General features: G+C 39.3%; 1 protein-coding gene across 3 annotated transcripts; it reads right to left on the bottom strand.

Moving 5' to 3' along the window:
• Nucleotides 1-633: 633 nt before the first annotated feature.
• Nucleotides 634-22,436, bottom strand: irx6a (iroquois homeobox 6a). Of its 3 annotated transcripts, XR_013297206.1 has the most exons (10): nucleotides 22,312-22,436; nucleotides 12,256-12,510; nucleotides 11,283-11,399; nucleotides 11,075-11,152; nucleotides 5,939-6,204; nucleotides 4,935-5,228; nucleotides 3,973-4,082; nucleotides 3,458-3,753; nucleotides 1,986-2,829; nucleotides 634-1,073 (listed from the first exon to the last, which is right to left on the bottom strand). XR_013297206.1 is itself a non-coding variant. In XM_077588570.1 (6 exons), the coding sequence occupies exons 1-6, from the start codon at nucleotides 6,002-6,004 to the stop codon at nucleotides 1,982-1,984; spliced, it is 1,521 nt and encodes a 506-aa protein (XP_077444696.1). In that variant the 5' UTR covers nucleotides 6,005-6,358; the 3' UTR covers nucleotides 1,811-1,981. The 3 variants fall into 3 exon arrangements, 1 of the variants encoding a protein (XP_077444696.1); XR_013297207.1 differs by lacking the exons at nucleotides 11,075-11,152; nucleotides 11,283-11,399; nucleotides 12,256-12,510; nucleotides 22,312-22,436 and having other exon boundaries at nucleotides 4,935-5,178; nucleotides 5,939-6,358; XM_077588570.1 differs by lacking the exons at nucleotides 634-1,073; nucleotides 11,075-11,152; nucleotides 11,283-11,399; nucleotides 12,256-12,510; nucleotides 22,312-22,436 and having other exon boundaries at nucleotides 1,811-2,088; nucleotides 2,182-2,829; nucleotides 5,939-6,358.
• Between the last annotated feature and the right edge of the window lie 272 nt (nucleotides 22,437-22,708).

The following is a 22,708-nucleotide window of genomic DNA, read 5'->3' as shown; positions in this document are numbered from 1 at the left end:
TAATTCACAGTTTGTATTTAGGGAATTTGAGCAACGATTTAAATGGTAATTATCACTTATACCTTCCGGGCGACCAAAAGACCGGCGACCAAAAGATCGCCGACCAAAAGACTGGCGACCAATCGACCGTGTACCAAATTAACAGACACGAGAGGACCTGAGCAGAGATTGGAACCATAGAACTCTAAAGTGAGGCAAGCACGCTAAACACGAGTACACCAGATTTCCTCTCATTAATGTACCAGTTGTCATCATCCTTTTACTAATCATCGTCCACTGGTTAGCCATAGCGAGACGAACTGAAAGCAAATGAGCCAAATCAAAGCAACACTGATAGGCGGGGTGAACGGATTGATGCTACAAATGACCTTTTAATGAACACAATGCTAAGTTATCACGGCACACAGGGGACATGCAATCATTCAGCATGCATTGTCGTGCTTTCGCTACAAAGCGCTCCACGCCATCGGTGATTAAACCACTACGATGATGCCTTTCTTCTAAAACTTGTGGAATTAAATCATGCGCATTGAGAAGAAGAGTCACCTTTGATCAAATTGGCATCTTACATATTTGAGTAGCGGTCCCCTTACCCTCAGTTCTCCGCAAAAAAAAACCCCTAAAGAGACAACATTCTTGGAAAAATTTATTGTCTTAAATACAAAAGGAACAGATAAATAAAAAATGCAATTCACATTTTAACACATTGACAACACAAAACATTTTACGGTGACTTCATCTCCACCCATTTTTTTCCCACAACAACAATACACATTTCTTAACAGAACGCTGAAAACGTAGACACAGAGAACACGCTGAAAAATAAATACATGAATAAATAAATTGGTTTGTAACCATACACGATTGCCACACACAAATTGTCATACATTTTCCATGTACGATTTTTTGCATAAACTCTTCAACACCACATAAAAAACAACAATTGTGCAAAATTTTCCAAAGTTTGATAGTTCCGACTGCAAGATGCAGTGCTTACGTGTCCCACTGAGGCCTACAGTATGTGCCTCTTAGTGCATAATTAATTCCCGATTTGTTGTATGACCTCCATTCATCTAGAGAGAAAAATACGAATTTGTCATTAAAGTCACTAAAATTGCACTTCGACAATAGTATACATTTGGATTTTGTTTAGTCTGCAGTATAATACAATGTGATTTAGAATTAACCTCATTAGATATACCTGCAGAATCCGACATGATTCAATAAAGGTGTAGCATAGCATGTTTTTATGTGAAACCAGAAGGAAAGTATAAATTTCCACATTTTATATATATTTTAACTACGTAAATGTGCATCGCCTTTTCTTTATTTCACCATGTATTTAAATGACAATGAAGTTGACCGGACTATTTTAAACATACCTGCTCATAATTTTAATTTTAGCTCACAACACAAAATGAAAATGCACCTACCGTATTTTTCCGTTTAATATACCCTGGTATATTAAATTATTTTTGCTTTTTTGAACCTCCCGTGTGTGCGCCATTTAATATACCCCTGCCATTTAATATACCCAGGTAAATTAAACGGCAACTCAGCTTTTTTGGCAAGATTTGTATGGTGTTCATGGGGGCATAATTATAGATGCTTAAGTTCATTAAAATTCCAAGTCAGACTTTATTCAGCAGTAAGTAGTTTTAACCGGAGGAGTAAGTAGTTTTAGTCTGCAAAACATTGATGCACCCCGTCACGGCATAAAGAGTGTGTAGTGGATCGTACCTTCCCGTTTGTGCGCCATTTAGTATACCCAAGCTGTTTAATATACCCGGGTATATTAAATGGGGGGTATACTAAACAGCAAAATACGGTAAGCCTTGTAAATACATTTGTAAGTCAAGGTAGACTGTAGTAGATATAACTTTCACTTCTTAATTGAACCCCTTAAACAAGGACTTTTCCATGATCAAATTCATCGAGACGCCCCTAAATAATTGGTTTCTATTATACTTTTTGTGTGTATTCACCTCTTCATCACCGGCCTGAATGCAGTGACCTTGTCCTCGTGTAAGGATATACAAGTTTGGCTGATGTCTGATGACGTCTCCGCTGCTTTAGCACCAGAGAATCCTGCATACCGTAAAAAAGAAACACATCTGAGAGGATTGTCTTTTTTTTCCTCGCAAAATACCCCAAAATGTTGTTAAAGCACACATACTGTACCTTCAGGAGGGGAAAATTGTCCCCTATCTGGAAGCGTGGCATAGGAGGGACAATGCAACTGGATGCCCTTATGATTGTAGTTGCCTGGCCCGTAGACTGTAGAGTGCAAAGGGGGTGCCTCGGGAAATGGGGTCACACTGCCTGGGATGCTATTAACTTCCTGGAGGCCTCTCATGAGCCCGCATTGTCCACTGGGAACTCCTGGGGACCCCGCCAACCTCTGGAGCTGGCAGTCGCCACTCAGGTTGCTTGTCCTGAGCTCGGACACGTGCTGCGGGCTCAAAATAACACCCGACGCCGCTGTACGGGCCAGCGACCAAATCCGAGGCTTGTCTGATGCTTCACAGTGAGACGAGGTCAAGGTTCCCGCTGTAGATGGGGTCTTGGACCCTATGGGATCCAAGAAGTCAGCGGGAAGTGTAGGGAGGGTGGTTTTGATTGTGCAGGGGAACGTGTGGTGGAAGCTATTTGACACATTCAAGTGTAGTTCTGAGGTGCAGTCTCTCTTGAGGGCTGAGACGGGGAGCGCAACGGTCTCGTCTGTGACCACCTTTTCACATTCGCCATCCAGCTTGTCACACTCTTCCTCGTCCATGTCATCCAAATCGCTAAGATGCAAATCTTTTTCTTCTTTACAATCAGTGGAATCTATAAGAAAAGTATAGATCGATCAAATAAAATTCCCCAATTTACTTCAACATATGTCCATAAAGCCAAGGAATCCAATTTTAAAACTGCTTTGGCAATTGAGCATATACTGTACAATGAAGTAACATGCACTATAATGTGCAAGTGCTATTTTTCAAAAGTTTGATTGATTATATTTAGTAATTTTATCATTGTAAAAAAATCCCTAAATCTTTACATAGGTTCAAGCTATCGTGACTAATTGGTGAATAATAATAATAAACACCTTGCATTGAAAATGTTAGCTCTTACTTTCCTAACGACAAATTCTAAAGAAATGCAATCATAGTTGAGATTAACTGTGTCCCCTCATCCCAGTTTTGATTACTAACAAGACCAAGATGTGTACTTTTTGATTAATTGATGATGATATAAGATGTTAGTATACATGACTTTGCCTTAAACATTTAAAAACATTACACACCAGGCTTAAATAACACAATGGACACTGAATACTAAATTTGCCATGAAGTTTTGAATAACTATAAACACCCACAAACAAAATTTGAACTCTCCCATCACACTTATTTGTATTTATTTTTCTAAAGGCACGAAAGTGAAATAGAAAACACATATCTGTGGGACAAACCTTTGGTGAGACAGTCATGCTCGCTTTTGCTGATGTCATCTTTCCTATCCTCGCCAGCCTTATTTTTGGGCGACCAAGTCATCTTGTTCTCCTTCTTGAGCCTCCGGCGGGCGTTAGCAAACCAAGTAGAGACCTGGGTGAGGGTCATTTTGGTGATGATGGCAAGCATAATTTTCTCGCCCTTGGTCGGGTACGGGTTCTTGCGGTGCTCATAGAGCCACGTTTTCAAGGTGCTGGTGGTCTCTCGGGTGGCGTTCTTTCGTCTGGCCGTACTGTTAAAGTCCACCGTCCCGTATCTGTACACATAGACATTCAGCTGATGGATAGCGCCTAATACCCTCTAATGTTTGAAATCGATAGACACCAAAAATGAAGCTAAGTATCAGAGTAACACCCTGACTGTTGACCCCAACGTGTCTCGCGAATGAAAAATGGAAGCGGTGAAGATTTTGCCAAGCACGCCATCGTAAACTCAATTGACACAGAGTGGACGGAAATTGGAGCATAAAGCTTACCTGTCATATTGATACTGGCCTAGCGATGGATCGTACGGGTAGTATCCAGCCGTTTGACTGAGTCCAGAGTGTAAAGTGCCTGCACTCTCCTTCATGTCGTACTGTGGATTCTGAAAGCCCAAAAATAATCATTCAGCATCGTGCATGTCTCCAAATTATTACATTTTCAACTATAAAAACAACTGTCCTGGAGTGTCTACATTGGGTTTACGGTAATTTTTTAGAAGAAACATTTCAGATTAGGTTTGAGTAATACTGCAATTCTACTAGTTATGTTGCCTTGATGCAGATCAATAATTTTATCACCTGAAACAATATCAAAATGATGTAATGCATTGCAATCAATGAGCAAGTTTGTTTTGGGAGGGTTGAGGGGAGGTCGGATGGATCATAACTCATGCAAAAAAACCATTACATTTTATGTTCATTAAGTACAAAATTTGAGGAAAAACTCCTCTTCTATTTTTTAATAGCACCTATTCTAAGTGTACGACTTTAAAATACACCTGACACATTTTTAATCATAGACCCTTCTGAGTCTAAAACCCAAATGACATTTATGAAGCTAAAAATACATTAGAAAAAATACTTTAGTATAAATTATAATAAGTACTATATGTTACAAAATTATCAGCTAAAGTAACATGGCCCAGACTAATAATAAAGTATAATTTTCAATTTAAGACACACAATATATTGATTTTCAGTAATTTTGCCTAACTTAAAGAAACTTCCTAAAGTGTTTTTATTTTATTTTATTTATGAAACTATACAAACACACTTATAAAAACTATATACGTTTTAAGACATTCTCCGAGATATGTTTCCCTTTACATGCCATCACATTTCCCCCAATATTTTTTTTTAACCAATGCATCGATTCAGTTAAACTCAGCCACCCCCTCTCCCCCCTTCCTCTCCCCCGGTCGACCGTGCGTAAAACTTGGCTAAGGTGAGCCCACCAGAGAGGAGTAGATGGCGGCGGAGGGGTCTGTTCCGTAGGGGAAGTAGTTGGCGTAGTTCTGGCTGGCCGCAGCCGCCGCCGCGTAGGGGGAGCCATACACCCCGAGAGCAGCCGCGTTGAGCTCGCCGCGGCTCCCGGCCAACAGCCGGTTCTCGTAGGGCGCCGGGCAGCAGAAGGACGCGGCAACGGCCGCGGGGGTCTGGGGCTGAGCTCCTCCGGTGGAGCCGTCCGGCGGCACCGACCTGGAAATCGAATCGCAGCAAGTCGTACTGGGGTTTGCCGACACGAAAAACTGCACAGAGAGAATGATGGACAAAACAATCGGATAAAAGTCTGAAAATATTTGCTAAGAATAATAAAGAAAAAAATGCCGATCAACTAGTTTGTGACACAAAAAAGCGTCATATGTCTTTATTTGGAGGTAAGTCACTTTTACCACAGTGTCATTTGGATTCATACTGTGTGAATGGATATTTTTGATGTGGAGTTATATTAAAAATATGACTTATATGTGTTATTGCTTGACTTGTAACAAAAACTATGGAATTAATGTTTTTTTTTTTTATTTTAAGTAAAGGCATCCAGCATTTTTATGTTAAAATATGTGTTTGGCATGAAATCAATCACTCTAAACTTTCCAGTGACTTACTTTCATCATACAAACTGCAAATAAAAACATGAAATGGACTGTCTTGGTCAGATATATGTACTTGTCGATCTTTTTTGGTCTATTTTAATGTGATCAAAACCTTGCGTAATTACATCAATCTCTTTTGTCACCAGAAAAGAAGACAACACGTGAGTTCATTCATAATTCAGTGTTATTGGACAAGGGTGCGTCTATGTCAATATTTGGCACCACAACAAAAGCGCCATGCAGAGGATGACACTGACTATCAAATCACATATTTTCAATTAGACGAGTTGATGAGTGAAGGAATGAAAAAAAGTCACGTATTAGGAAATAAAAGTGACTAAAAAAACAACAACAAAAAGTCTTACCTGCGAGGTTGCATTATAAGGGTATCCAAACTGAGAGAAAGACATCGCTCCTTCTTTTGTAAGCATCAGCAATAATTCCTCCTCATGCAGCCGGGATCGATCGTTCCCAATTCCACTTCAAATCCGTGATCTTCCACGCATTTCCACGCACGGCCTTTCTCTTTGCCCCTCTCAATAATACATGACTTTCGCCCATATAGGAGGGAGATTTTTTTTTTTTGTTGCCGCGGATTGTTTTATACCAATGAATAATCCCCTCCGAGGATCTGATGAGAAATGAAATTAAGCGTCATTAGTAGGGGGGAAAATGTTATGTTAGGCGAAGGAGGCTTAAAGGATAACGTAAGACTTGCAAGATATGGACTGTGCTTGTGCTATTATTTGTGCCTCTACAGTTCTTTAGCATTCATCCATGCAAGGGTAGCGGCGTGACGTCACTGTAATCCCGGAACGCCACGGTGGTGTACTATAAGGGATGGGGATCAAGTCTTCCAGTCGCGTCCAATACAAAGCTGTGCCCCCCATCCTACCCCCGTATCCTCCTTAAGGTGAAGCTCACATTCAAAAGTGCACAATTAACCGCCATGGCAACGTATCATTCACTCATTATATGTTGGGAAAGAGTGAGAAGTCACTGAGAACAGGTCTGTTTTGTTTGGAAAATATATGTATTTGTTATTAAAATCACACACAAAATTGATTTAAGTACTTTTATTTGAAAAGAAAGGCAGTCTCTGCTAATGAAGATGTAACGTTTTGTATACAACATCAGAAAGGTAATTAAAAATTGAATATTTAATTACGTTTGTAATATATAATATTATATATTATATATATATATATAATTATATATATATATAATTACATAAACCATTATTCCAGACTAGAAACGTAATTAAATATTCAATTTTTAATTACCTTTCTGGTGTTGTATACAAATATATTTTATAAATTATATATATATATATATATATATATATATATATATATATATATATATATATATATATATATATATATATATACATACATTTTAAATAAATAAGCTTCCTTTTGGTTGTAATTTGCACTTATTTGCCATTGCACAGTATAATATTGTTCCTAATTTGTTGAAATGCCTTTGGCTAAAAAAATACACAAGAATATATTGGAAAACAAGTTAACATTTTCCTAATGAATGCAAAGACCCCCCTTTGTTTTCCAACCCCTGATGCTGTCACGATTGAAAAAATTCCCCACTATAGGATTATTATTTGAAATTACTTAATTTCTGACAGGTCAATAGAGCAGTGATTGATGCATGCCTGGAGACCCGCATGACCATTCAACATCACATGCATCATTGTATCAATTAACAAATAACTACGCTCCTTGTTTAAACGGCGAATAATAGCGTGAAAATGCCTTGGAGGTGAAATCTGATCTTTTTCTAAAGCAGTCTAATTAAATAATAGAGGTGGGAGTGGTTGCAAACTGCATTTTAATTGAATGATGCACATACTGAATGAAAGTAGAAATCATTTTAAGCTTTATTAAGCATTGCCAGTAAATAACTCCCCTCCCTCGCATACACTCTCATCAGTTGGAATCACGTGGGTCACCATTGTGGGAGACAACGTGGATTTAATTGTCAAAAAGGTGTCCCGTGGGCATGACTGTGACTGACGTATCTAGGACCCCCTCCTCATTTCTTGCAGTTATGCCTGCAGTTGCAAACCTTCTCTTCAGGGGGCACTGAAAAGTCATCTCCAAGAGAGATCTCCTTTGATTGCAACATGCAGGAACTTCTAATAAGCATTTATATGCATAAAATCAACATCAAATATAGACTTTTAAAATAACTTTTCATCGCAATTGCAATGTTCATATGTAAACTTTGGTATGAACAAATGCAAGGCTGAAAAAGCAAAAAACTTAAATAAAATTTGGTAAAACTAGACACGGACAGGTTTTTGGGGGGTTGCAATCATAAAAAGGAAACTTTCCAATAAATTACTGTGATTCTAAGATGAAGCATTATAACTACATTAATTTTCTGTTAACATGTTGCTACAGCATTTACATATGTTACAAAATGTTACAGGGTAAATGTTACTTTTGCTTCAATGCCTACTGGCAGAAAGGTTTAAGTAATGTCTATCATGATGAGAAAAAGAGCAAATCTACCACAAAATATGAAGTCTGATTTCTTTAGAAATATCTTCAGGGTGTGCAAATGGGCAATTACGCAATGAGAGAAGGTTGCAGCACCCAAAATGTAATTGCTCGCTATGGTGGTCGATGTTCTTTTACAAGGACATACAAGAGTGCCCAAGTGCATATGGACACACTCATGCATAATGCATCACCAGAAGTCATTGAACATCTCCCTGAAACAGGCTGAAATGAACACTAATTGCAATGGCAGACTGACCACTGCGTACACCTGCCCTTCTTCTGCAATGTGTCACATCACACAATGACACTTATTAAAGAATAAAGAAGAAAAAGAGGAATCAGTCCTACATTTAGACTTGATGACTTTATCACACCAGAGGACATTTTAAGCTTAACGTGACCATGGAGGTGTTTAGGTTATTAAAATAAATGTTCATTATGAATATTAACAAATATGCCTGTATGTAAAATCAATAAAAAAATATCATTTGTATTGTTTAATTCAGAAACTTCACAGTGAGCACCCTGTCACTACGTTTCAACTTTTCCACTGGATGAAAAGGAAATGCATCTTTTGGATCCCCTAAAAAAAGATAGTAAAATCTGGCATCCATGCAAAATAGGGTATAAACATTTTGATATTGTCAAAGTACTATCTCCCGATTGGATAAGAGAAGAAGAGGCACAAAGCAGAACAGTCCCATCGTCACCTATACTATTTGTAGCAGTGATGGGATCAAGTCACGGATGAGCACACAAGCAAGTCACATTTCATTACCTTCAAGTCACAAGTAAGTCCCAAGTTATATTATCTTGGGCAAGCTAAGTCAAGTTCCATCTAAAGTCATTTTATTTATTCAGTTGCATAGAAGTTTCTGGACTCTAAGAGAAAAGACGACTAATCCATTGTGAGTAAATAATAATCTATTTTTTTTGCTCGCGAAATAGTCGCCAATTGTAACCACCCCACATCTGGCTATTCTAGCTGCATTTCTCTGCGAACTTAAGGTTGAGAATTTCTGTTATCATCATCAAAGTCCTTCACAATTTAGAAGGTGATGTTCTCCCTCTTCCGTTTTTCTTTGGTCGTGACTAATAAGGTTGTGAGATGCAACCATTTTTCAATCAAAGCATCACAAATACTAAAAAGGTTAAGTCAACACTCAATAGCACCTAGTCTCCAGTCTTCTATTTATTACATTTCATTTGCAGACTTAATGAACCCAACAAAGCCTTTTTGGGGGGGAGTTTTTCCATCTAATAAAAGTGATGGCAGTATGAAATGATAATAAGCACACAGAGAGGAAGACGTATGAGTGGAGTGAGGAAGGAGCAGCACCTACCAAGAGTTGTGTGATCTCATTACATCCTAAATTGCTATGTGCCAATAAATCTGAAGGCCCCGCATCATGTGGAATTATTTGATACGCATACACACAGACCAGTTGGGAAGATTAGCTTTAAATTAGACAATGTGGAATGTGAAGTAATAAATTTTCTAATAAGAAATAATAGCAGACTGGTCAAACGTCAATGGACTGTTATGCTAAAATATACCATCTCTGGGCCATGTCAAAAATTATTGCGCACAGCGCAGAGAGAAAATTATTCATTTCCTCATTCAGTCTGATGCCAAGTTAATTAAAATAATTCACTGTATGTACACACAGTTGAACAGAATCTCTAGTTGTTCCCTGACATTTGTTGATTTTCAAATGATAGTTTTAAAAAATCCATTAAAAAATAAGAAGAAGTGAATCCACTTTTCCAAGGCCCCAACTGTCACGATCATAAAAACTTAAATCTATGGTGATATTTTAATTCTTATTCCAACATTTTTAAGGTTAAGGGAAGGGTGTCAGACTCGGGTTGGTTCGCGGGCCGCGTTAACGTCAACTTGATTTCAAGTGGGCCGGACCATTTTAGATATAATATTTAGATTTTTTTTAATAAATGGATTAAAAGAACTGGATTAAAAAACCTGGATATTCAGTTTTTAATAGATCTAAAACAATGTTTATTTTAGCTTTTTTAAAATATATTTTTAGATTTTACAAAATTATTTTTGAACTAAAAACACAGAAAAAAATGATTAAAAAATTACAATTATTGATTTAAAAGGGGGAAAATCAGGAAATTTAATATACATCTATCCTCTTCATTTTAATTTGATCCTAAAACAGAAAGTTGGCACTCCTGATTTACATTCCCGGGTCACACAAAATGATGCGGCGGGCCAGATTTGGCCCACGGGCCGCAACTTTGACACAGGTGGGTTAAGGACAAGCTTCTTATTGTGGAAAAGAATTAGATACAACTGAAACACTCATACCTGACAAACAATTTATTTCTAATTCAAGCTTTTTTTAACTTTTGAAGAATATATGCAAAACCCAACTTGTGAAGACTTCTCGTTTTGTGTTGCATTCCAGAGCTCCCCAAACAAACACAAAGGGATGCGTGTGTTTGTGTAAGTGGGACGTAATGTGTGCACGTGTGTACAATTGGTGTGTGTGTGTGTGTGTGTGTGTGTCTGCACCTGCTTGCTGCCAGAGCCCTTTTCAGGCTTAACTGTAAAGCTATCAGTGGTGGTGTCATAGATTTGTTGCTTGTCACACGGACACACACACACACACACACAGCGACAGCGAGAAATAACTTCTCGTGGAGAGTGCTTGTGAGTGTCTAAAGGAGATGGAGTATGAAAAGGATGAAATTGTGTCTATTTTCTCCCCTGTGCATGTGTGCTTGCTTTTGCGAGAAAGGGAGTCCCCACTGCTTGCATGAGTTCATCATGTGCTGGCTTTTATCTCAGGGCCTTAGGGTCCTTTGTCTTGTTGTGTCTCTCTCTATTCGGGGTGTGTCAATAACACTGTGGCAGTACGGCAAGAATAATGTACACTATGAGACTACGACCTGCAACGCAATGTAATGGACATGAATAATAATAATAATTTTAGAAACTACTTAGAAACCTACCTTGAAAAATTAGGAGAGTGAAGTCGGACATCTCGAAGCGAATCTGCAGTTTGGGAGAACCATTTTTTCAACCTCATCCTACAACATGTGACAGAAACCGAACAACAATTTCTGTTATTATTTCTTCCTTGTAATATTACAGACCAAAATGTAAAATAGAAAGAAAGAATATGAAGAAAGGAAGCCTAAGAATTGAAAGCATCCATACTTGAAGCTCATTTCTCGGACACTTGTGTAGTTAGCAGTCTTCAGAGAAGCGAGAAATGGGTACAGGAAAAGGCCAGGGTCCATCTGGTCTTGGTTCCCCGGTGTTTACTGGAGAGATCTGCCAATGTGGATAACTACTCTTGATGTTTGCCTGCATAATCTGTTTTGAAAGGCTTCACTAAAACTTTTTGGTGTGGATTACGATAGGAAGTAAGGGAGCCAATTGCTGTGGAATAATTCTCACCGTTGACGGTTAGAAGTGTTGCATTGTTTACCTAAAGAAAATGATTGTTACGGATTTTTCCCTTACTGCGTCATATGTGAATTTGGACAATGTGATTTTTTTTTCACCCCTGTGTTTGTTCTTCACTGGTGTCGATTTTATTTTCTTCAGTGTAACATTTAACACATGCTCAAAGTGCCACCAGAAGTTCATGTGCTTATTATTTGTGGCACAAAGTTGGTCAAAGCAATGCGAAATGCAGGAGAATGCTTGTTACGTAAATCATATTTGACAGGACAAATCAGTAAAATGTGGAAGTGTTGCAATATGTGTTACTTTGTTGTGAGCACACGCTATCATGCTGGGAACAAATAGCAAGGCGATTCAAGCCAAGGAACAAAAGTTCTCAAATTTCCTGAAGCTTATAAAATTTGGTATTTGCGGGAAATTAAAAAATGCTTGAAATCGGAACGGTTTCAACACTAAGCTCTAAGACGTAAATCTGTGACAAAAGTCTGTCTGTGCACCTCTCTAGTCCTTGGTTCAGCCAGAAGGAAAACCACAACTATGGATTTGTGTTTTAATTCTATATCTTTGACGCCACTGGAGTCTTACCAATGAATATGCTTACCGCATGCTTGTACAGTGAAGGACTTTAGGAAGTCTTCATCTTTTTAAACAAGAGGAAACCTTGTACATCGTCTTATAAATACAACCTATCAGATAGATGTTGTGTCTGGTCCACACATACCTGGCATTGAGATGACTGGTCAGGGTCATCTGGGAATGTGGTAGGACAGAGCAATGAGGCTAAAGCCTTGTAGCCCCCAGTCCTCCCTCAGGGTGCGGGGGTCTTTGCCGCAGGCTTATCACTTCACACACATTGTCATTTCCTACAGTCTCTTTCCTACTCATCGTTCGCCACAACCTCTTCCTTCCGCCTTGCTCCGGGGTCTCCTTCCATGACACCTTCTCGAGCCGTCGTCACGCTGGTCCAGAGAGTTTCCTACAGGAAGGAGAGGTCACTGTGTCTGAGTGAAACGCTGATAGAGAGACGCTGATAGGTGAGTGTTACACTGCCAAATGACATGAGGTAGCCCACCTCTGACCTGCGTGTCTTTGGAACACGACACCGAGGCGCAACTACTGAAAGAGATTCATGTTTGAAGAACACCTCTGCCATGACCTTCTACTTCAAACTTTGCAAGCCTGTAACTTTCTCAAATTTTTGTTCATTCATACTATTTGCTGCTTACCATTTACAGTTCTCTTGGTGTCCAAGATGTGCATGGATAAATCTGACTAAATCATAAGTATTGCTTCCAAACCTCAGCCAAGACTTCCAAAAATATCTGTGATATATTCCATTTTAACCAAGGTCTTAATTGGGAGAAGCACAATGGAAATAGCTAGACTATTATATTAACATAGCAAGATATGCAGTGTAACAAGTGTAGAGTGTTAGTATGTGAGCCATAGTATTACAACAGCCAAAGTCAGGATGTCACAATGCTCATTCTCTAGGGGACCGGAGCCTTGAGTTGAGCATGCACACTGGTGACCTGATGACTTCATTACTATTCAGAAGTGACGGTGAGAAGCCTAGTAGAGGTACATTCCCAGTCTAGCTCATCTCAGCATCCGGGCGTGGTATGGGGAGGGAAAGGGGGTTGTTTGTTGAACGGTGGAACCCCCCAAACCATGCCAATACACACATTTTTACTTCCTCTCAGGAGATATGGGACCTCTGCTTTCTGTCAGGGCGTCGTCAACTGTAAACTCTGTGGGAATTTCTCCCCTCGTGCTACAGAAAACAAGACCTGAGTGGGATGCTACTAATCCTCTTCCAGAGCCGTGTTTCCCATTTGCTCTGCTCTCATCTTCTCCTTTTCTTCTTGTCCCGGTGGTCAATACTGTTAATTGGCCCACTCAGTCACTGGTACATTGATTGCAGACACTAATAAAAGGGCTATTGATTGCTACTTTGTATAACAGCGGTCTATGCAGGTAAGATCTGCCCTCTCCTACTATTCTGACAGCAACCTTTTCCTGTTTGCCCGGCTGTTATTGTCATAAATCATGTCGCTCGATGAAAGGGATGTTTTTCTTTTACACCCTTCACATTCAGATGAGGCTCTGGAGAGAAATTATAGTCTGCCTTTGTACATTCTTGCACAGGACAGTATGTATTGCATTAGCCATTAAAAAATTGGAATCGATAGTTATGTTAAAAGCAAAATGCGGTACAAAAGTTGATTTTTAGATTTACCGGTATTGAAGCTTGAACATAGTTGGATGTGATCACTAGCTACTTAGATATGAACATAATTTTTAACACGACTCTAACAGACTCCAATTTCTATTTCTAAACCATTTATCCATTATTTCAAATTGACCAGCACACTTAATCTTAAATGAGCCAGAGCAGGCAAATGGGTGGGGGTTTCGTAGATGCTGAAAAGTGGAAATGGGCTCTAAGTACTTCCATCAGAGATTTAATTATCCCTATTAAATATTCACTGATCAATGGAATTTGTTTTAGCCGATCAATAGGTGGCAAGACTTGAGAAGGACATTGTGCATAAGTTAATATTTGCATTTCAAAGTTGCCCATGTCACGTGACCTCATTGGAAATCCATACCATTTTGTTAGGTTGTATTTCATATTTAGTTGCTTTTGGCCCATATCACTGACTGCTATTGATTCCCGTCCCTTTATTTACTGCCTTGTTTAACCACACAGTAACCCTCCAAGGATAATATGAGGCCTGGATAACTAAAGATGACGCAAACAAGTTAATCCACATGATGATGTTTTAGATTCTGGCTGGACCAAGTCTACTTTGCGCCATTTCTCTTTCTCTGAAGTGGAGTGAAAATTAAAGTTTTTTTGTTAAATTTGCTACACAAATCCATTGAATTGACCAGACCAGGTTTACTGAAAATTACGCAAGCCAAGCGTGCGTCAACATTCTGCTGGACAAATCATTTTCTTCTTCTGTCAGGTTGACAAGGCAAGTGAGACTCTGTTAAGGGGAATGGAAAGAAGCCTGCTTACATGTAGATGCGAAAGAGAAGAGAGGATTAGAATTGCATGAAAGAAAAACAAAACTAGAAGCTAGTGACGAAGAGATTTAGGAAGGAAGAAAAATTGAAAAAAATCCACAGATGAAAGAAGGCAGAGCTGTGTTTTTACACTTATTAACGTGGATTAACTTTGTATTCCCTGTACAGATTTATGGTCTCTGCTATAGTGTCAAATGTAATTTTACCTGCAGTATGCATTCTATGAAGCATATTACATGTGAGATTATACATTCTACCATGTTCATCTGCGGCATTTTAATTGCTCCCTGCAGTATCTTTAATCTGCAAAAAAATCAATGAAGCTTTTACTCTGGAGATGGATTAAGGGTGGTGACCACATATCGATGTTCAAGTGTCGTTTCTGTAGAGGAATTTCATGTTCCTCTTCACTTTTCCACAGTGAGACAGCACTAGAGGGCACTTATACTAAATCTTATAACACTTATATTAAATCTGTAACCTTGTGTGTGCTTTAAAATACTATGATAAATACTCTTGAAAATGGAAAAATATTTTTTATTTTAAAACTTTTTTATATGTATTAGGATTTTGGAATTTAACTGATTTCTGACCAATTTGAACTTGTCTATATCAATGATTGACAACTTTAACACCTGGATGTCATCTTTGATTCTGATAAAATCAAGCTATTACATTAAGTTTAGTAGGAAGCACACTTCTAAATCCGCATATGTCCAAATTCTTATTAATGGAAGGCAATCATTCAATAAATAACTTATAAGATAAATTGCAAGCATACACAACCATTGATGTCCGGTTCAGGCATGAATGTTGTTTACAATTCCCATTCCAGTCCATATTCTACATTATGTTGTGATTTTCCGTTATGACCCCTCTCTCATGTCTTCTTACCTATATAGATTTACTGTCTGTTCTTATTGGTCTTTGCCATTTTCTTCCATCTCTCTCAAGGGGGTCTTACCTCCTCCCAGACAGCCCACAAGCCCCAGAGTCATATTTCAGGCTCTGCTGCTACTTAAAGGCCCATAATCTGCTGGTGGAATAGCTGCAGCGCGGTGGCCTTAACGGAAGCGAATGATTCACTTTAAGGACTCCTGCTGCTGTGGGACCCGGGGCTAGTGGCTGGTTAACGTTAGCGCATGCGGTGCGCAAGCCATCATTATTTATTTAACCCGTTAAGTGTTTAAAGTGGAAAAGCTCCACCGGGACCCAGCTTGGTTGATGAAATTATTCCGCACATATATATGGTTAAATCCTTTAGGGATACGAGTGAGGAAACACGGAGATGAGGACTATCCTTGTCTACATTTGTGAATGCAAAGTCACATGACACCAAAACGATTGTGGTGGAACTCCAGACACCACAACAGCGGCAGTGGTGTAATGTTAACGCATTCGACCGTCAGAAAAGAATAATGTGCTAAGTGGTCGTGGTTCCACACAAATCCACTTCAGTTAAATGGCTAACAACAATTATTGATGTTTTGTAACATGGAAAAGACACAGATTAAGCTCAGTGTTTCTGTATTTGATGCTCTAGCGGTTTGCATGGGTCAAAGGGTGTCTGCATCACAGCAGGAGATTCGGTTTGTGCGGCGTTTACTCTGGTAGCCGATGTACACTCTAGTTTACTTCTACCTACAGTTGTTACGTCCACGGGAGACGTCGAGGCGAGGTAGGAGGGATTAGGGCCCAATCGCGGGGAAGCAGGTGAGGACGGGGCAAATTGTGCTCTTCTTTGTGCTCATAACCAAAACTTTAATAACTTAGGAGGGACCGTACAAAATAACAAGGACTTGTGAAACGAAACATGAAACCAAACCGGACTAGGGAAAACACGTGGAATCGAGGAGCAAGGTAGCGTGGCTGCATGGTAAGGGAATGGGAATTTACGCAGACGATCCGACAATGACACTAAACTCAGTGGGGTTTAAATACACAAATCAGGGACTAATTATGAATCACGCGCACCTGCGCGAACACAACGGCAAGGCAGGAGGGACAAACGAGTGGGAAAACCAATAGCAGGCTGCTCCTAACAACAGTATACCTGTAAATGTGTATTTATTGTTATGCACTTTGCACTTGATCAGAAACCAATCCCGGGTGAACCTTACATCTTCCAAAAGTCTGCTGTGAAAGTAAACTGTACAAAAATGGATGGATTTATTTGTGCCTGTTGATCAGAACAGTTGTGGATATTTTGTTATGATGCTATGTACATGTTGAATAGTGGCCATTAATAATTAAATAGTGTGTTGGCTTTCCCTTAACATGTCAGTCCAGACTCTCGCCCAATGTAAAAACACCATTACACAACCTGAAGTAGCCAGTACTTGTTTACCTTTGGGAAGTCCCTGTCCTGTCTCACCTTTTTCTCACCCCATCCCAACAAGTAGTCAGAGCTGTTGTATTAAAAGGAATGTAACAAGTCAGTTAGTCATATAGCACATAAACCAAATGACATTGTCCAAAATGAGAGCCAAGTGTCTGTCAAATGAATTCACATTCAAACCATTATATAAACAATCATGTGGCAGGTGTTTTGTGACAGCCAGCAGGTTAGTTCCTGAAATGTCTGCTATCATACAAAGTCTTAGCAAAAAAAATGGAATGAAATTGAGGGGACTCCAGTTTGTAAAAAGATGAAAAAAGTCAGTGAAGAGATCATTTAAACGGTGATGGCTAACACGTGCTGAGAGAGAGAGATGAAAAAGAAGAGTGAGTGAGAAGGAAAATGAACAGATTGAATGGCTAATGAAATGGCTACCTCCAGGCCTGAATAAATTCTCTGGTCTGGCGATCCCCTCAGGATGCCGGCCTCCCAGGGAGATTAATGACCACTGGGCCATGCCATAATGAAGTAGTTTGCCTTGGCAATGCGCTGGCCAATTCATCACGGCGTCCACAAGTGGGCAGGCCGAGCTCAACGTCTTCATAAATCCCTCCTTGCGCTTTCCTCCCGCTGTTCCTGATTTATGACTCCACACACTCCAAATAGTTTGACCCTCACACCAAACCCCACCTGGGCTGACCATCTCCTCCCTAATCATCCAGGTCAATGCATTTGGTGTGGTGAGCTAAGTACAACTGAACTTTGAACTTAAGGTTATGAAAATATTGGACTATAGAATCATTTAACTCATGAACCAAAGAAATTTAAACTAATCCAAATATTTTTTATTTCCTTTATATCTAGGCATATACACTAAAACAATGAGGTATGAGACCATTTTTTTCCTATCAGCACTTCTCCACGTGTCTTTATGGGGGATTCATTTAATCTAGTCATAATTAGGAATGTCTAATTTAAAGCGTACAAAGCGACAATTCATAAATGCTGAATGTGTCATTGCCGATGAAGGGCATGCTTATGCGCACTTTTCTGCACGTTTTTAATCCTGTTTACCACTTGGTGCTAATGACGCTCAGATTGCTCAGTCTTAAATACATTCTCGCTAGAAATCTCTGGCATTTGTTCCGGGCCTGTGCCCTCATTGCAGAGCCATTCATCTTTAGCACATTAATGACTGAGGACTGATGAGCCGCAGTGTTTCACAAGTCATAAAGCCTGCTTCTTTGATAACCGGGAGCTCCATATGGAATAGCAGCAAGGAAATTACAGGGGAACAATAAAGCATATTGAGGGATATTTAGTTTAAAATGCATTTAATTGGACCTTGGTCCAATGCCGCGGAGCTGCGTTATCGTGTCGCCTCATTGTTCTGCTGCTTGCGCTAAACGATACTTCTGTCACGGCGATTGTTGCTTAACCTGCTAAACTGTATTAATGAGTTCAATATATCTAAAGAAATACTGTTATTTTTTCACCAGAAGTATCTCAAAGGTCGACTTTTAACCTTGTTGTCCACAGTATAAGTCATTTTAACAATTTTAATGGTCAAATAAATCCGAGCTAAAGGCCAATGAGTTTTGAGGTTACGAACTTTGGTCAAAATTGTTTGCAGACAGGTAAGAATACGATCAATTTCTTGTCCAACTATTCAGTATTCAATAGTTTTATTTTAATGCATTAAAATTTGCTTTTCATAGAAATATTTACTGCAGAGATTTACATTAGTGACTCAGTACATGACACACCATGTAAGCTTTAGTACATTACGGCAGTAATAATAATTCCCAGAATCCTTGTACAGTTGATGCATTGAGGTATAAAAAACTGTAACTATTACTCAATATTATGACTATACTTTCGGAGTCCGACTTAAAAATTTCATTTCTTTTCTTTTCTTACCCTGTTCAACCTTGAAAGCACCACTTCCTATGTTCCACGCAGTATCTTGCTTGGTTGTCAAAGGCTCTGCGTCACCATTCTTCCTCGAGATTGTTTATCTTAAAGCTACATTTTTTTGTTGCAGAAGGGAACGCGGTGTGTAATTTTACAGTTAACATCGGCTTAGACGGAATCATCTCCTCTAGTCCCCAGTTAATCCTAGATACAGATAAAAATAATAGGGGTGAAAGAATTGAATGATATATATATTTTTCCAAAACAAAAGAAGATATGCAGTTTAATTTGTAATTAGCTGCAGAGGTCAAAGACGCCATCCGGCTTCTGAAGGTTATTCAATGCTTTCTTTGTTTTTCACCCTCCCGTTCTCCTTAGTCGTCAACCTTTGATTCAGATTGTGACCTTGTTGTAAAGTGTGCTGTGCTAATTGTGTGCCCTGACGTGTGTGTGTTTGTGTTTAGAAGCCGGGCAGAAAAAAATGGGTATATTTACCCTCCTGATTGCCTGACAGTTTGGCGAAGAACGTGGCACATTTGTGTGCGGATCTGGAAATATAATTTATTTCAGAGAAGGTGGATGGGGGTTGCGACCCCCAGACCCTCAAATGCCCCCGCCCCATCTGCCTGCCATCAGACAGCTTCTAGTGGTCCCAAGGGGGACCTGTGAAGTAGCGGAGTTGTAGAAAAGCAGCCCGTTTACATGTGTGTTTTAACATGTGTGAGTCTATGCTGGTATTGATCTCCCGCCTCCCAAGTCCTTCTCATAATGAAGTGGAACTACATCTCCATTACGAGCCACATCGCCATTGGCTGGAGCTAATATGTAATTAGCTAGCGTGCCGTGAGCCTGTCACTATTGATTTCACTATCCAGATTACTTGTTACAAAAGAATAGAGCTGTCTGTGACATAATTGAACAAGTTAACTCCTTGTCTCATAAAATGGAGGCCAGTATTGATTGCAACCGAGCACGAGGGGAGAGAAAGTGAGTTGTAGGCATAAGAGCAGGTGCTGATGCATTCCCTTTTTCACGCCACCATGTCATCCCGACATGTGGGATTGAATCTTTTCCTGCTGAGTTGCAAGATCCTACACCCACAACGAACCACAAATGTCCATCAGCTTCACGATTCAACATGCACATTGCTTGTTCTCATTCCTCTTTTGTCGTATTTCATTTGGTTTGGCTACATTTTCCCTGTGTTTACTACTTATTGCCATTTGTTGAAGCAGCAACTCACAGAGAAAACTATTACTACAATGGAAATTTAGACAAAAGACACTTGGTCGACCTAATTTATTTCGATTTATAACTGGGAAGGCGGTGAAGTGGTTGAATGGTAGAAATAATGGCCACATGGTCTTCAAGTTACTATCAGCGTTTTCATGCAAGTGTAAAAAAGAATTGATTTAAGTTATAGAACAGGTATAAAGTGAAGAAGGAAAATAACTGGATGATGAGGTTGAACTACTGTCAAAACTACGACACACTTCTGTCAAAACTACGACACACTTCTGTCAAAACTACGACACACTTCTGTCAAAACTACGACACACTTCTGTCAAAACTACGACACACTTCTGTCAAAACTACGACACACTTCTGTCAAAACTACGACACACTTCTGTCAAAACTACGACACACTTCTGTCAAAACTACGACACACTTCTGTCAAAACTACGACACACTTCTGTAAAAACTACGACACACTTCTGTAAAAACTACGACACACTTCTGTAAAAACTACGACACACTTCTGTAAAAACTACGACACACTTCTGTAAAAACTACGACACACTTCTGTAAAAACTACGACACACATCTGTAAAAACTACGACACACATCTGTAAAAACTACGACACACATCTGTAAAAACTACGACACACATCTGTAAAAACTACAACACACTTCTGTAAAAACTACGACTACCTGGCTCAAACCCTAAACATCTCATCACTCAGACAAAGACATGATACACACTAAAAAAGGAGAAAACAGGATAAAAAGAACAGATCCTCCAACTCTATTCAAAATGTTAAATCCACAGAGCATTATGAGAAACAATTGATACACTGAAGTACAAGACACGATTAAAGACTACAATAAAATAGTATAACTGCCTATTTAGCCAGTGAAAATTTGCCAGTAAATTGGAGCACAATGCTTCACCTCAACAGCCGTTTTAAGGTTAACCCTAGTAAGTGGTGAATTAGCCGATCATTTTCGCACCATTCAGATTCATGACAGTACACCAGCTGTGAGATGTAATCAGGCAGCGAGGCGAGCAAGATGGCGATAAATTTATTTGATGTTGTTGTCCCTAAAACAGACATTGAAGCTACAGCGGTTACCCCCCGCCAATAGGGTGAGAGGTTAATCAAACGCGATTTCCGGCTCTATACTGCTGAGTGATAAGTAGCTAACCAATGGAGCCTGTAATTACAATCTTACAGAAAGCGGCCTGATCTGTATATAAATCTCACCATCCAATTACAAGATGTAATAATTCTGCACTCAGCCTGGTAATGAGATCTAATACCAGCACATGTGATAATCCCCTCTGGATGCGGCCGTGATCAGATGTTGGCTTTGTAATTAGACTGGCAGAAAATCATTATTTCGTGTTTAGAGAAAAAATGAGGCTGGCGGGAAGTTAATTTTCTTCCCATTCTCTCAAGCAAAGACACAAATTTAATGATTTAATCATGATTGTTAGCTATTTTGCAATCAATTTGTAATGATTGTGTCATAACAGCAGCTTTCAGGGAGGGGACCCTGTCAAGCGGTGCCACGGATACGGTACGGCTTTGTCGATGCACCTATGACATTTTTTTTAAGAATCAACATTTCTACAACACATCATTAGGGGTTAAGACTTGAAATAAAAAAACTAGTCTTGAAATACCTTGCATCTTTCTACTATGTAGCGACTTGAGCTCATCTCTCTATCTTTTGACCATCGAGAAACACATTGACAAAGAATTGAGTTTGCACTTTCAAGCCGATTTCTATGATGGATACTGTTTTAACATGCCCCTGCATGTCCGAGGCTTCAAAGGCGGCCTGCTGTTTTGATCCGCTAATGGGAGAAAAAGACGAAAGTACGGAAAAATCGGTTGGATCTGAAATAATAATGTACTATAACTTGCGTTAATCGTATCATAAATTAACAATGGATTTGTAAAGGATTCACTTTGACTTTGCGACTTCCACAAATTTCACAAAACCATTGAAAAGTGGATGAAGATAAAATATTTTTGTTATGAGATTTCAACAGTGTGAGATCAATAATTAACAAAGAATCGATTTTTCTCAGTTTTTCTATTTTTTTAACAAATTTTGAAGTTCCCATTGTTTTATTGATTTCAAGTGTCTTCTTAAAAAAATCATGTTCTTTTCAGTCAATTTAAAACACAATATTCTGTCTATATACTTCTGACCAACCATTCCATCATGGGATAAAATGAAAGAGCTGTCGGCGCTTACCAGCAACGGAGTCGAGGGGCTCTACTCTGCTACTGTTGTCTTCAGCTCCAGACTACTGAGGAACTGTGCGGATAAGCTTGGAAGAGTGACTGCATATTCTCTACCTCGGTCACAGTCTGCAGAAGTTCTCCATCTTGTGGAAGACTTCCTGTGTGTGGTTCCAGTTTTTGTCCAACTTTACGTCTTTTGAGTCTGTATCCGTTTTTGCTACCGCAACCAAAATGGCGCCCTTCAAGTGGCAGCTGGTGGCGGTAGCTCCGTCCACTCTTGCTCGTTTTGTGTTTTTCCTGCTTTTCTGTCTTAATGATTTGATTTGGTGATCCTTAATGATCCCATTTACTTTGATTTGCTTTGTACTTTGTGCTTTTGCTTTTGCTTTGTTGTTCTGCGGCCTTTG

The sequence above is a fragment of the Stigmatopora argus genome, chromosome 2, assembly GCF_051989625.1.
Source record: "Stigmatopora argus isolate UIUO_Sarg chromosome 2, RoL_Sarg_1.0, whole genome shotgun sequence".
Taxonomy (NCBI): domain Eukaryota; kingdom Metazoa; phylum Chordata; class Actinopteri; order Syngnathiformes; family Syngnathidae; genus Stigmatopora; species Stigmatopora argus.
The sequence above is the reverse complement of the archived record's forward strand: the minus strand, read 5'-3'. Positions and strand labels throughout refer to the sequence as shown.

Excerpts from the sequence above, each read along its gene's own strand:
- irx6a (XM_077588570.1), bottom strand. The coding sequence starts at position 6,004 with ATGCTTACAAAAGAAGGAGCGATGTCTTTCTCTCAGTTTGGATACCCT. Across the intron at positions 4,083-4,934 it reads CCGCCATCTACTCCTCTCTG|AATCCACAGTACGACATGAA; the intron begins GTGGGCTCACCT and ends TTGGGCTTTCAG. Across the intron at positions 2,089-2,181 it reads ACAATTTTCCCCTCCTGAAG|GATTCTCTGGTGCTAAAGCA; the intron begins GTACAGTATGTG and ends TACGGTATGCAG.